Source organism: Acipenser ruthenus, chromosome 6 (genome assembly GCF_902713425.1).
Source record: "Acipenser ruthenus chromosome 6, fAciRut3.2 maternal haplotype, whole genome shotgun sequence".
Lineage (NCBI taxonomy): Eukaryota > Metazoa > Chordata > Actinopteri > Acipenseriformes > Acipenseridae > Acipenser > Acipenser ruthenus.
This window is the reverse complement of record NC_081194.1, coordinates 74,393,663-74,408,413: the sequence shown is the minus strand read 5'-3', so window position 1 is coordinate 74,408,413 and position 14,751 is coordinate 74,393,663. Positions and strand designations below refer to the sequence as shown.

Genomic DNA, 14,751 nt, shown 5'->3' with positions numbered 1-14,751 from the left:
ACAATTCAATAAGCAGTTTTACAAATATATGCAACAATGATAGTGTGACATACAGATGGACAAGTGTACGGACAAAGAGACACCCCTACATATCCCCACAATCTAATACTCTCATTAACTTACTCTAAATAATGTCAATAGCAAGTTTCATCTCAATTAGATATATAGTACAGTATGACATAAGTACATACGGACGTACAATTGCCTCCACTATATTTAGTCCTTGGGAGGGATAAGGTCAATTCCTTATTAAATGGCAAGACGTGTAAGATTGCAGTTATACAGGATGATCTCTGTGATGAATACACTTGAACAAAAAGTTTACTTGACTCAGTTTATAAGTTTTACCTTATAATCTCTGTGCAAGGCTTCTCTTTCTTTACCACAGCATTCCAACTATAGTAATCCGTCACATATCCGCCCTAACCGTTTATCCGCCATGATCAATCTCTTATTATTATTGAACAGAGAAGATTAGTTCAGATATTGTAGATCCAATACTTTTCGTACACTGCGTTGCATGTGTTCCATGCACTGCCATTGCTGGTAGTGTCACGTGAGCTGTTCAATGTGTGATCTGTAAATAAATCCTGTTTGCTTGCGGGGCGTATCAACTTCAGCCTCTGTCTCGATCTCCTGCCTGTCACTCAGCAGCGAATGCACGCACCCACACGGCACACGGCTACTCTGTCACAAGCATTAATACCATGTGTCTTTCTAAACAAACGATTTAGGGGAGCTCCCTAACAAAAGCTGAATCCCAAAACAATAATTGTGTAAATATAGTCCTTGGCTCAACGCACACCAGCGACCCCTGTGGCTGGCCCGGCGCCTGCAGGTCGGCCTCTACGCATTTCTGAACCGCGTGGTCCTCCGACGCTGTAAATTCTGAATATGGCTGCACGGCGTGCTTGCAGTGAAAAAAGCGCATGGCTGACGGTACTCGTTTCAGAGGTCGTCTTCTCTTTCGAGTTACTTCGGGATTGCAGCGGTGAACCAGTCTGAATAGTAATTGCACATTCCAAATTGGGAGAAAGTTGGAAAATGAATAAAAGTAACTGTTCAAAAATTAATTTTGAAAACACCCTTTTCCTGAAAACGTGAGAAGTATGCACAGCAAAACACATAAATTGATTCAAATAGCAGCATCTTTAATTAAAAAAAAAGATTCAATATAAAGGTCTATGGTTAGAAAAAAAAAACCCTGTTGTTTATCACAAACGGGGGTTTTAACCCTGTCAGTCAGATCGTAGCTGCACACTATAGCAGATTTCTCTACGGCGGCACAAGCACAGTGTTTTATTCTTAAACTTTGAGAATCATACATTAACTGCGGGAGATTTTATGACGTCATTCTTTAAAAAAAAAAAAATTACAGCAACGAGTATGGTACTTGAAATTACTTCGGATATGTGCATTAGACTGTAGAAATAATAATAATAATAATAATAATAATAATAATAATAATAATAATAATGTTGCTGTATAGATGTTGAGATATTTACAAATAGGTTCCATGTACAAAGTTGCGAATTCGTAAACAATTAAAAAAGTTACAGTATTCTCAGTTAATGTAGTAAACAGTACCGTGTGTCTTGCTAAATATTTGAAATTCAGTGTAGGCTTACTAATACATTAAAAAATTAAACTAGCAAATTCGCGGTGGAGACTCTTAAATTAATAATACTGTAATTTAAATGACAGGCTTCAGTATAATTTTGTTTTTAAATGATTCGAACACTGAGATAGAAGAAGCAGCCACAAAGCTCACCTGCACTGCAAACAGAAAACACGACTCCAGCACACCTGAGCTGAGCATGCACTCTGATAACCTTCACTCACTGCACCTTAAAGACACCTCGGCAAGAACAGAATGCTTCACAGAGACCACGCCTTACGCTGGCTGTGATTGGCAGGGCTAATGTATCTTCATTTTTATTGGTCGTGTTTCCTCCATGGGACCCTCCCCCTCCCTCCCTCCACCTATACGTTGTTAGTTCTGTGCCTTCATTGAAAATCTGTGTTTCTCGGGGCTGGGAACTGAAGCCTGTGCGTTTGCTGGCAGAGCGCTAATTCAAACGAGCGCTGTGTTTTTATTCTTGTATGGAGTCGTACGTAAACTCATAGAAAAAAGGATCAAATCCTCACGCTTTAGTTCCAGCGCGTGCGCGCTCCCGTAATATTCCCCAGTAAGTAAAGCACAGGTTTTTTTTCTTTCTTTCGCGGCGAAAGGAGATACAAGTCGGGGTACATCTGATCGAAAAGACTCCAAGAAAGAGAAAACCACTGCACCGGTTTGTTTGGGATTTCATATTCCATTTGGGAACAATCTCCTTTCCAGCACACTGGTCTTATTGGAGACGTATCATCAGATTGCTTCACGTTAAACTTTTGCAAGGTTTTAATTTAAAGGAAAGGCGAATTTTTTTTTTTTTTTTTTTTTTTTTTTTTTTTGGAATCGATACAGATAATACAAGGAAAAAATGCCGGACCAGATTACAGTGTCGGAATTCGTGTCCGAAACGAATGAAGATTACAAAGCACCCACCGCCTCTAACTTCACCACTAGAATGTCTCAATGCAGGAATACTGTGACCGCTCTGGAGGAGGTAAATCTATAACTTGTGTATTACTCGGTAGCCTTGTCATTCTTTTATACGGTGGCAGCACAGTTTAGCGAAGGAGATCGTATACCCTAGTACAGTACGCTGACAAACAAGGAGCTGCTGACGTTGGGAAACCGTGTAGTTCTGACAGCGCCAGTGCACACCAGCTAGTCTATAGCACAACTGGTATTAACATTGTTTTCACAAGATGTGCTATCGCATCACGTTTTTTGTTTTAAATTGGCACAACACTTGGCAAAAAATATTACACTAGCACAACCATCGGGGGTTCCCATCATAAATACAAGAGCGCAAAAGTATTATTATGCAGTAGCAATTGCAATATAGCCTAGTTTTTAATACAAACAATTATACGTCTATTTACATTTTGTGTAATGTGTTCAAAACTGGCCCATAAAAAAACGAACATTGTACAAGGGTCGTTGCAAAATGACTGTTTTCTAGAAATATTAATAGTTTGCATTTGAATAGTTACACGCTATATCTGCAAGTCTTGTAAGAAGGTGGTAAAGGGCAGCAGTGTGGAGTAGTGGTTAGGGCTCTGGACTCTTGACTGGAGGGTTGTGGGTTCAATCCCCAGTGGGGGACACTGCTGTTGTACCCTTGAGCAAGGTACTTTACCTAGATTGCTCTAGTAAAAACCCAACTGTATAAATGGGTAATTGTATGTAAAAATAATGTGATATCTTGTAACAATTGTAAGTCGCCCTGGATAAGGGCGTCTGCTAAGAAATAAATAATAATAATAATACCGTATTTAAGTGTTCGCAGTAAACATGTTTTTACTTATTAGTATGAAATACGGCTTTCTTTTCAAGATCAAGTGTATGATAAACGGGACCCCAAAAAGATCGATTGGTCGTTCCCCTTTTTACTCCAAAATATTCTTTCTTATAATGGTTTATGGTGCAAAGAAACAAGAGGCGCTTCCTGTTTGCAAAGCTAAGGATTTGTGAAACGATTACAGTAATCTACTACCGGTTCTGTTACTAGCAATACCATAGGGAGTTGAACCTCGCCCTGTCAGGTGATGTAAATGGAATTCCTCACTTGGGAAATTGGAGGTAAATAATTCTCCCATTCACTAATGCCTGACCTTCAGATCATACTGATATTGCTACAGCCCGGCTTTGCCTAGTTTTTTGTTACCGAGACCTGCAGATTGAACTATGTTTTCGCTGCAGAAAGACTGATACCACAGTTTACAGCTAGCTGAGCTGCACTGAGCGGGACTGCTTTTCACTAAAGCAACTGTTGTCGCTATGAATAGAAAGGTGATAGGGAACACATCTCATTTGCATGTCGGTGGTTTGCACAGATCTAAAATAAATAAACCTTGCCATGTGTACAGGCAGCTGCGGTTACTTTTTTAAACTTTTGGATCTGTGTTTCCTCAATTTTTATTTACAGGAAGCATAAGGCCATTAAATAATAATAATAATAATAATAATAATAATAATAATAATAATAATAATAAAACTATTAACGAAGTCAAATACTTTTGCTCCTTATTTTGCAGTTTATCAGTTGTAACTCCTTCTACAGTAATGTTTGGCTGTACTATTAAGTATACTGTTCTCTCAGTACTGTATAGGTTTGTACAATGTTACAAGAATGCAGCCTAGTTATTTCATTAGAAGAAATTTAGACACACTCACATTCCACAATTAAATACAAAGTAGCATCAAACATGCCAAGCTTTAAATAACAGCCTGTCATGTTACACCACCCTCAAACTTACAGCAAACTGTTACCCAGGGGCAAACGCAACAGTAAATAAACAGTTCATTCGTTTCAGTAAGGCGTCAAAGAGTCTATTGTAAAGGGTCCTTTCCCCCTTAATGTTTACAGGGTTCCCATTTGGTTGTGTTTAACAGCTCTAGACACTGGATTTAAACACAGAATGCCTCAACCAAAGAACTGCAAACAGTCGAGTGTGTCACTAAAACAGAATTGTGTTCCCGTCTCCCTAAGGGATGTTGGTAATGAAGCTGAGCTCGTTTGTAACCGCTGTGTGCAATGCAGTTTGCTTTGTGAAATATCTGGAGAAAGTGTGATGAGTGTGCTTCAGCTTTCCTCTGGATAGCAGCATTTATAAGGAAGCCTAATGTGACCCGTCCATTGTTTGGAACTTGCTATCAGAAGCAATATCTGGTGAGTCATCCGTAGCGATACAAACACTCCGTCACATAACGTTTAGGGCTGTAACACCAACCAGCATTGCCCAGTGTCTGTGATTACTAAATGCACCTTGAGATTAGTCATCCGTCTTAAAGATCTACTGAGGCCACAGGGTGCTTTAAACTTCAGAGTTTTAAACAGTCACCAGGATGTGTTGACCGAAACAGAAAGTGATATAAAGTGAACTTCTAAAGAAGACATCTCTTGATAGTCCATGCCCATACTCCCTAAACAAACCACTGGTTTAAGAGAGCATTCAGAATGCTGTCTGCAGGATTAGATTGGGCTGAATTCCAACATCGCTCCGTGTAGTAAGCTTGTGTACAATTCTTGTAATGCCGTCCTCTATGGTTTGCATGGGAAATGCTTTTCCTTGGATTAATCTGGGACAGGCTGGAATCCGTCACTCTTTGGGAAGGAAGCTGTCCCGTGCCTGAGTGTGTCTCATGGGGCCCTGGGATAATGGGTCAGGTACAAAATGCTTGCAGATTATTTGTTTCTTTCTTCCTTCCTTGTTGTTCCATGTATGCTGGCCTCTTGCAAAGCCAGAGGAGTAGATTCAAGCCTTGAGGGAAGTGTGTTAGCATGTGATTGTTAAAATGTGCAATTCGTTCTTGGGACAGTGACTAGAGTTCAGTCTGTGCTGACAGATGTTTTAGTCCTCCCTTTTTAAAATCTAAATTCTGAACTTGCACTGTTCCAAAAAGGTACTGAAACTATGCTGTATATAAAGAAGTGTTTTTTTTTGTTTGTTTGTTTTGGAACAAAGGAAACCTACGTGCTGGTACAGGCTGAAACCTAGTTCAGCTTTCAGTGTTGTTTTGAGACTGCACCTGCAGTGGCCCAGATTTCTGTTTTAAGCAGTTCTCTTTGTATTATTTATTGTACTGAACAGTAGAGCAGTCCTCTAAGTCTTATGTGGAAAACAATGCATGTTTAAAACAGATATTTAGTTCCTGGTTGAATCAAAAACATAGATCACTGGGAGTACTTGAGGACCCTGGTAAAAAACAATAAATAAGCCATTTGTTATTTTTTACATTAATCAGACTAATGGTAAGCCTAAGATTTATGGGGGTGATGGGTATAATACACAGGGCATCCAAAGGTATTCCAGTAGTTTGAAATGAGTTTAGTTTGTGTTTCGAGGATTGTGACAGTAGCAGGTTTCTTCTATTTTAATAACACTGTGGTTGGTGTGCAACAGTCCCACCTGCCAGGTAAGGGCTGTATCTGGTGAAAATTGTGACCAGGGATTTATTAAAGTTGGATTGGTTTATTACAGAGTTGCACGCCTTTGTATGTTAAGAGCATTATTGTTCAGTCTATAGAGGCAACACAGGAATGCGGACCTACCTACATAGCTTCAAAGTTCGGACAAGAGTAAGCATATCTGTCAAACGGTATGCCTATTGATCAGAGCAACTGCAGACAGAGGGACTAACCTACCTCCACACCTACTGTAGGGAAAGCCTTCATTACAGAATGATAAGGGAAGAATTTAGATAGTAATGTAAACTACACATATTGGGACATCTATATGTTTGTGCGTGTGTGAGGCTGAGATCTGATAACTGCTGCTATGATTGTATTAATCAGAGGTGCCTGGGATGTGGTGTAGGCGTATGCTGTGTATAGCAAAGGAGCTGGCAGATCCTTGGTTGTAATCCAGGCTTGAGTTGCTCACTCTCTGCTGGACCGTGCAGTGCTGGTTTGCATTACAGTGCTGCTCTCTTCCTTTTTAGTCACCAGACTTGCCCTTTTGTTATCTTGCTAAGACTGTACAGCCTGCTGATTTGTTGCATAATGTTATTTGCTATGCACAGTACCACATGTATACCATAGCTTCTTCATAATGCCTTTGGGGAATGTGGTGCATAGAGAGGATAAAAGGTTTGAGTGTTGTACAAGAAAGAGGACACCTATCTACTCATACTGCAGCACGGCACTGTATGAGGGGAGGGCCTTTGGACTGACTCATGAAACAGTCTGATTTGCGGTAGTTAATGATTCTACACATTTGTTTTATTTCAGCCAACTCCCAGTGTGGTGACGGCTTCATTTACGATGTATGCACGTGTTTTTATCATTTTAATATAAGCCCTCTAATATATCCTATGGATCTCCTGAGCCTATTTCAGGGTTAGTGTCACAGACCCTGGTTAATACTAATCTTGGACTGCCTTGCCTAAATTAAAGACTGGGTGCTAAGCAGGGACAGTGAAACCAAGACTTAAAAAAATAAATAAAAATACTGTTTGCTTGAATTTAAACCTTCACACTTTTAAAACATTAAATGGAAAATGAAGTTATGAATCCTTCAGGATGTCATACACTAAGTATTTGGATAACTTACAGTAACAACGCTTAACAAAACACTGTTGGTGGTTTTCTGTCCTGTAGCTTTTTAAAAAAAAAAAATGTAGAAACAGCTGTGCTTTATAAATCGTTCTGTCCTTTCAGTTTGATGTCATGCTCTGGAATTGACGTGCAACAGCAGCAACTGGTCAGTGTTTCCAGGTTCCTATTTCACTAATGGCTCCAGCTGGTCTTTCCTTTTTAAGCTGGTCTCTCTTAAATTGGGGCTACAAAGGAAAACAGTTTGTGTTGCTCTGTCTGTACAAATGTGACTGGTGTATGTGTTTTGGCACCTAATGAGAGATGCTTGGTAAACCCAGCTCTGTCATAAAGCTGACAGGTGTCATCCTTTGTGGGTGTGTTTCTGCTTCAGCTAAAGTTTTTAAAAGCATTTCCCTGTTGGCTTCAGTATCCCTTTCCCTCACCATTTTGTACTTCATTTCTGTGAAGGTTTCCTAGCTGTGGTACAACAATAAAGTCCAGCATTGTCCTCTGTATTGGTATTCATATACAGCAGCACCCACAATGCTATGTGTGTCTCTCTCTCTCAAGATATTTAGGGCCATATTTTCATCTCCAGTCTTCAACTCCTATTCTTTGAAAAGTATTTAAAAAAAATAGAAATAAATAGCAAAAATGTAGCAAACACTTTGAAAATGTGTCCCATAGTGTTCCCACAATATGTGTGAAGGAAAGAAAGCATGCAGAAGTCAAGAACACTTAATAGGTGTGGGTCGGCACGGTATAGCGTTGTGCCTACTGTAAAGTATTAGAAATACTACCGTGTACAATGATAAGGGGATGGAGCTGTGAAAATCATAGTGAATCTATTCAAAGGTAAGAAAAAAATATTTTCAAATAACTTTTAAACTAGTCCTTATAGGGCATTTGCTTAATAAAACCTGCTGCACATATTTGGCACACGTTCCTCTTTCTTTTTATAATCTAAAAACGGTACACAATCTGAAGTCCGCATTTTTGCACAGCTCTTGTGCGTACGTGTGGTATGGTCTAATGTGTGGTAGAAATGACTGATCTCTCATACCTCGTGCTGTGTGTGCAAAAAAAATAAGCTTGGGGAACAGATTCGTGTGTGGTTTGTTGTGTTTTTTTTTGGTGTGGTTGTGTCATGATAACATCAGCCGTGAGTGATTCGGCCCATTTGCTGGCAGCTGTTGGAAGAACAGGTGTGGTGGTGGGAGGGAAGGCAGAGATGTGCAAGTCATGTTAAAGAGGGAATTAAGAAACAATCTTGAATTTAATTGCCATGGTGATGCATTTAGAAGTTTATTAACAAGACTCAAGCACACAATTCCTCTGGGCCTGACTCTTCCAGTAAGAAGCTTAATGATACCTTAGTTGTAATTTCAGACTAAAGTGCAGGAAACCTGTTTAATCCCCTCTCTCCTCCCCCGAATTTAGCCACTCCTGTGTACTTCACTATCAAGAGTCTGGTTTGGGAATTTAGCAAGTGTCAACGTAAGCTGATCGCTGTAGTGATTACTGTTCAGAGGACTGCATATCCATTGTTTGGACGACACAATGCAAAATGGGTCACAAAACAGCTTTTTGGGTATTTTTAAAGACAAGGAAGCTTGTGAATTTGTACTTTGCAAAATACAATAGATACATTCCTAGGGATACAGTATGTGGTTTAAGCATTTTGACTTTATGTTGGTAAGAGATCTTTCTTGGAATTAACATCTGTTCAGTGAAGCCTTTGATCCTGGGGCAACAACCGCTGTAGACTCAAACACCAACACATAATTTAGGTGATAGACATCTGGTTTCACAAGCTGTGATTAGCACAAATCTTGGACTGTCTTGCCTAATATAATATTAGATAGCCCAAGATTAGTGCTAGTCAAGATATGTGAAGCCAGTCGAATAAGTATAAACTGAAACAAGCTGCCACAGCCCAACAGTATACCAAACAGAGTGACGTTTCTGCACTTGTAAGATGCTTCTAACAGAATGTCTTTACGTAGATGTATTGTTTTTTTCATCCACAGCAATTAATCATATCATAAATATGTCACATTACAGGAGCAAGCCGTGTAACCTGAATTGAAAATGGCTTGAAACAAAACTCAATATAATCGCCAAATTGTTACATCATTTAAGGGCTATTCACACTATAGCATTTATGCGCTGCATTTTTTATGCCTGACGTTTCACTGCTATTTTTGTATTCAGACTTGCGTATCAAATATCACAGGCAAGATGGGGTGGCGTCTGATTTATAGCAGTGCAGAATATCTTGTTCTTTATGGTAAGCAGCATAAGAAATATCTCTAAAGAATACAAACAGAAATTACGGGAAAATATGAGGAAATGGGAAAGTAAGCACTATTAGTATGTTCAAATAAACACAGTGTTTTGACTACAGGTTTTCATTAAATGTCCGAGTGTAGCTTTTAGAAAGTGCCTGCCATGAGATACCGCGGCCCATTATTGAATATAGATTGAACTACAAAACACAATCACGTATCTAATTATATCCAGTAGCATACACAGGTAAGTGGTATTGTATTTACAGCAATTTAAACTGTCTAAAACGGTTTTATGTCAATCACATATGTTAGTATACATGTATTTTTCCCCAATAATGTGAAACACTGTCTGTGCTGTCTGACGTTACATCTGCATTGACCGTACCATCTACCTGCATTTACTGTATTGTTTATTGAAGAAAAAAAAAAAGGATCCATCAAAATGATTGCGTTTGCTAGTCCTGTCTCAAGACGCTGGTACACCCGCAACGAATTTCGTATTTTTTTTTTCACAGGCGATTACTGTCAAGTATGATAAGTAGTATTCAGTTCCATCGGTTAGATTTTTTTTACCCTAGAAAACGCAGCGCATAAACTCTATAGTCTGAGTAACCCTTTAGTGTCAGCAATATCTGTTTTAAAAACTATATATGTACTTTTAAAGAGCAACCTATTAGCTATTTTAAATAATGACTATTTCTAGTATTATTAATATTCCTTTGTATCATTTTCTGTTTATCATCTCATCCTGGTGATTTTTTAATACCGTTATTAAAGCACTTGTATGGCCTCAATATAGTTCTCATAACCATGTCTACCCTTTTGGTACATCAGGTATACTGAGTGTAACCATTAACCTGTCCCCCTGCAACACTCTGCCTCTAGTAATTTCTGGCATTGGAATGAGTCAAGAGTTTGCAATGTGAGCTTGTCGCAGGAATAAGAACACTGTTTTGAAAGTTAAACACACAATGCTAAACCTGTTTTTTTCATTGAATCAGCTTTTTTTCCCTTGCTCTAACCCTAAAACCTTTCGATGAATCAATTGGAAAATCAGGAACTCTCTAGGGTGTCTGTGCCGGATAAAAGGTTTGCACAGGAGACCCAAGAGGTCATGTTAATTCAGGCCTGTACAAATACCATTCTGAAGTTTAAAGGCTGCTGCAATTTGCTTTCCACTCCATAAAGGAAAACCAAGTACTAGGCGATAATCCAGTCTATTTAGAAGGCCACAGGCCATTGATCTGTATAGCTTGCAGTTAGCTTCTTTAAATAAAAAGGTGACTTGGTCTTGTGTATGCTGCTAAAATATGCATCACATTATGGGCTACTTCCAAGCTTGAGACTGATGGTTTCGACGGTTGCCAAAAGTGTTTAATAAAAATACATTTTACAACATTCTGCTAAATGCTTAATAGAACTGCTTATTTATTAGTCTTTTATGTATCGATTTTCTTCTCTTGTGGTGTTGAGTAAATAGTTTTCTGCTTATCCTTTTATTAATTTTCTTTTAACCTCCTAGCTGTGTTTCTGTTGCACAAGTTTGATGGTTTGTTTCGAATGGGGTTATTTAGTGCTGTTACATTGGGGGTTTTATAGGTTCATTAATTGATTTCTTTACACAAGTTGACTGCTCGGTTCATGGGGGTGCATTGACCTCACTTACTCTTTTCAAAGGTTAGTGCAGATGGTTTTACATCCATCAAATTAACTTGTACAAATGTGTTTCAGACAGCTGTATTGTACTGGGTTATAGAGTTGACTGGGATTGTCTTATGGTGGGTTTATAAATGCTGCTCTTCGGAGAAAGGATGTTTTTATATATATAAAAAAAATATTTGCTGGTTTTAAGTGAGCTGTGTGAAGACCTTATTTAAAAGGCTTATTATAACTAAGGCTGTAAACTATGAGTCCCATACCGTTCCTCTGTAGATTGTTTTAGTCCAGTGAACCAACTTATTATTTTTATTATTATTTATTTCTTAACAGACGCCCTTATCCAGGGCAAATTACAATTGTTACAAGATATCAAATTCTTTTTACATACAATTACATTATTTTTACATACAATTACCCATTCATACAGTTGTTTTTTTTTACTGGAGCAATCTAGGTAAAGTACCTTGCTCAAGGGTACAACAGCAGTGTCCCTCACTGGGGATTGAACCCACAACCCTCCGGTCAGGAGTCCAGAGCCCTAACCACTACTCCACACTGCTGTCCAGAGATTCATACCTTGTTTAACAGGTATTAGGACCTCACCTGGTACTCCTTTCAACACTATACAGCTCTAGGAAAGATAAGGGTCAGTCTCTAATACTTGGTACCAATAGACACTGTAACATTTGTTCAAGTGTATACTAATTTATTTGCTAAGTATAAATATCTGTGCATTCAGAATGCAATACTTAAAATAATTTTATAAAATGTGCATGTTTTGAGTTCTCATCAAATATAAGTATTCAAATCCAAAATAAGAACATTTTAATTACCTACTCCACATTCAGGATATGTAACATATAAACTGCAGTTTGTGTTGAAAATGTACATACTTTTCATAATTACTTGAATGCAGTGTTTTACCACAGTCAGTTTTTTTTTTGTGTCTCCTTCAGTCGTTTCTCAAAGCGGGAATCTGTTTTACCTGAGCATTTTTCACATTGGTTTCCAGCATTGTTACATCAGTAGATTTGAAATGTCGGGTTCACTAAAATAAAGATGGAGAATTGTAGGGCGGTCATTGAATGAAACTGTGTGTCAATTGAAAATGGCATTTTTTTAAATCTTAAGACTTACTCGTTATATAAATTCATACCTTGCACAGCTGATAACTAAAGAAATATGCAATGAAGTCATTTTTGAATTTTGACTGTGTGTTCCCACTTTTGGTACCAAGTGTTTGAAGAATGACCCATAACCGCTGTTTTTGAAGTGTAAGATACTGAATGAGTTATTCCAGGACTAAATTCCTGCTGCATCACCAGTGCAGTATAAATGAGCTTCACCCAATTCAAAGTGAAAAAATGCTTTCGCTTTTGTTCACATAAAAAGCATCTGGTTTTAAAATGATATGTTTAGGTATACAGTAGAGAACTGCAGAATTGTAGAATTGCGTAAACTGCATTATTCTCCTACTTTAGGCATTCAATACATGTATTAATGAAATTACTGAAGTTCTCCCCCAGTGCTTTCTTCCACAGCAATATACAAGAATCTGATACATGCTATATTAAAAACCCAAGCAATACATCAATAGCTGCCATCTTTCAATAGGCCTTGCAGGATATCGTAATCATCCAGTTCACACACTATGTAAACTAACCGAGTTCACTTGCAAACTGCACTGTGAACACAAAAGAACTCGGTTCTGAAAAAAATGGAAAAGGACCAAAAAAAAAACTTTAACTCGTATCCAAACGAACTCGGTCCCTTTGCTCGCAGATAAGTGTGAACAGCAAGCACATTGATACATTGTTTCAAACTAAACGAACCAGAACAAGTCTGTTTGAAACGGACCCAGTGTGAATGCAGCCTTGGACTGTAAATGAGAGTTTTTAGGTTTGTGGCCATGTAAGCACGTTTTCCTCGTCCTCTATTGCAATATCTTGATTTATTTAATTAAACTCCCCATTAAGCTCTTGCTTTCACATCCAGGTCCAGTTTAATGCAATAGATTTGACTATTCCCATTGTATTTATTTATTTATTTATTTATTTTAAAATAAAAATGGCCATATTTAAGTATCTTGATTGGTTTACCTGTCTGCTGTCCTGTTTACTTGCTGCAGTGTTGAACAAGTTAAACTAAGGAAGTAACTGTTCCACCTTAAGGGACCTTACTTATTTGTACATGGGGTTGGCTCTTTGAGATGCATCAACAGCTGCTTTTTTGTTTTAAAGGAAAGCTTTATTTCCAATAAATGCATTCAGGCAATTTCCTTCCTTCCTTCCTTCCTTCCTTCCTTCCTCCATATTTCACTCTATTACCCATACGCACCATATTCCCCATACACACTCTTACCAGGCTGTCCTTTTAAAAATGGATGAATTAGGTGAAACGGTTTACATGTACAGTAAAGATGCATGTAGCGGTGGTGAAAACTGTCAACCGAAAGATTCATGTTGTCACTACAGTCACCCCCTTCCTTTTAAAAACACAAAAAATAACAAAAAAAGAAAGTTTAACACTGAGCCTTGAAAGCGAGATGAAAAGGGAAGTTGGGTATTATATACCTCAAGTAATGATTTCCTTTTTAGTTTTGCTGTCGGAAGCTGAGAGGTTCTAAACCCATGTCAGGAAGCAATAATGACCTTGTAGGTGTGTGCCATGTTTAGTTGAGGCTTGTTTGGCCTCTGTATACAGTAGCTACACTTCACACCAAGAGCCTGTATGTTGCCATGCTGCTTTTTACACACTATCAAAAAGCAGCTCTCTCAAGCCCTTATCACAGGCTAGCACCAATTAATGGGGAAGTGGTGCTTGCTGTCACTGCATTAACATTTGTGCAGCTTGCATTAATTAAAACAGCTGGGCATTCATACCCAAAGATATTCCCTCCATGTGTTACAATTACTTTTTACATGTTGAGAAGCACTTCTCTAATTGTAATGCAACCTGCTTTACACAGTAGTTTAGCACAACTCAATGATTCATTTATATGGAGGGATTTCAGTCTGGGTGTTTCTGGTGAATTGGTCATGTTCCTGAGAACTCTCATTTTATACGGGCATGCTGGGGATGTATGTTGCTGACATACTTGTTGACATGGTAACAGTTGACGAATCAGCTCGCTTTCCATTTGTGATATCTGTGCAGAGGAGACATTTTATAGAAAAAACAAAAAACAAAAGCTTATCTGGTGCCTCAAACATACAGTACACTACTTAAACCTGCCTTCCAGAATGCTAGAGCATCCCTAGAAAAGGACATCGAACTACCTCAGCAACCGTAGCCGTGTATAAAGCCTAGATTTGGGGCCATTGGCATTTACTGGGGGGGGGGGGGTAGGCTATTTTATATCTTTGCCTATGTTGTTAAGGTTTGCTGCGCTGTTCAGTAGATATGCCTTGCGGTTTTGAGGTTTGCAGGTTCATGGGTTAATCCGTTTTTATTTATCCTTTTGGTGTTTCCTAACCCAATTTCTCTTTCAGGAAGGGTCAGACTCCCTTCAGTAACTCAACAGAGTCTCCCTGCTGGTCCACTAATCTCTCGCTGATGCTCCTCTTTCAGCTTGGCTGTAGGGACAGCCCTGGAAAGGAATACAGATTCCAATGGAATCTCAGTAAGCAGCTTCATTCGTAGCCCTGTGATAC

General features: G+C 38.6%; 1 protein-coding gene across 7 annotated transcripts in view; it reads left to right on the top strand.

Moving 5' to 3' along the window:
• Positions 1–2,017: 2,017 nt before the first annotated feature.
• Positions 2,018–14,751, top strand: part of LOC117411049 (arf-GAP with SH3 domain, ANK repeat and PH domain-containing protein 2) — a 70,981-nt gene continuing 58,247 nt past the window's right edge. For all 7 annotated transcript variants that reach the window (XM_034018092.3, XM_034018091.3, XM_059025801.1 and 4 more), the window contains exon 1: positions 2,018–2,609. In XM_034018092.3, the coding sequence (XP_033873983.3) occupies positions 2,484–2,609 (126 nt within the window). In that variant the 5' untranslated portion in view covers positions 2,018–2,483. The remainder of the gene's footprint in view (positions 2,610–14,751) is intronic.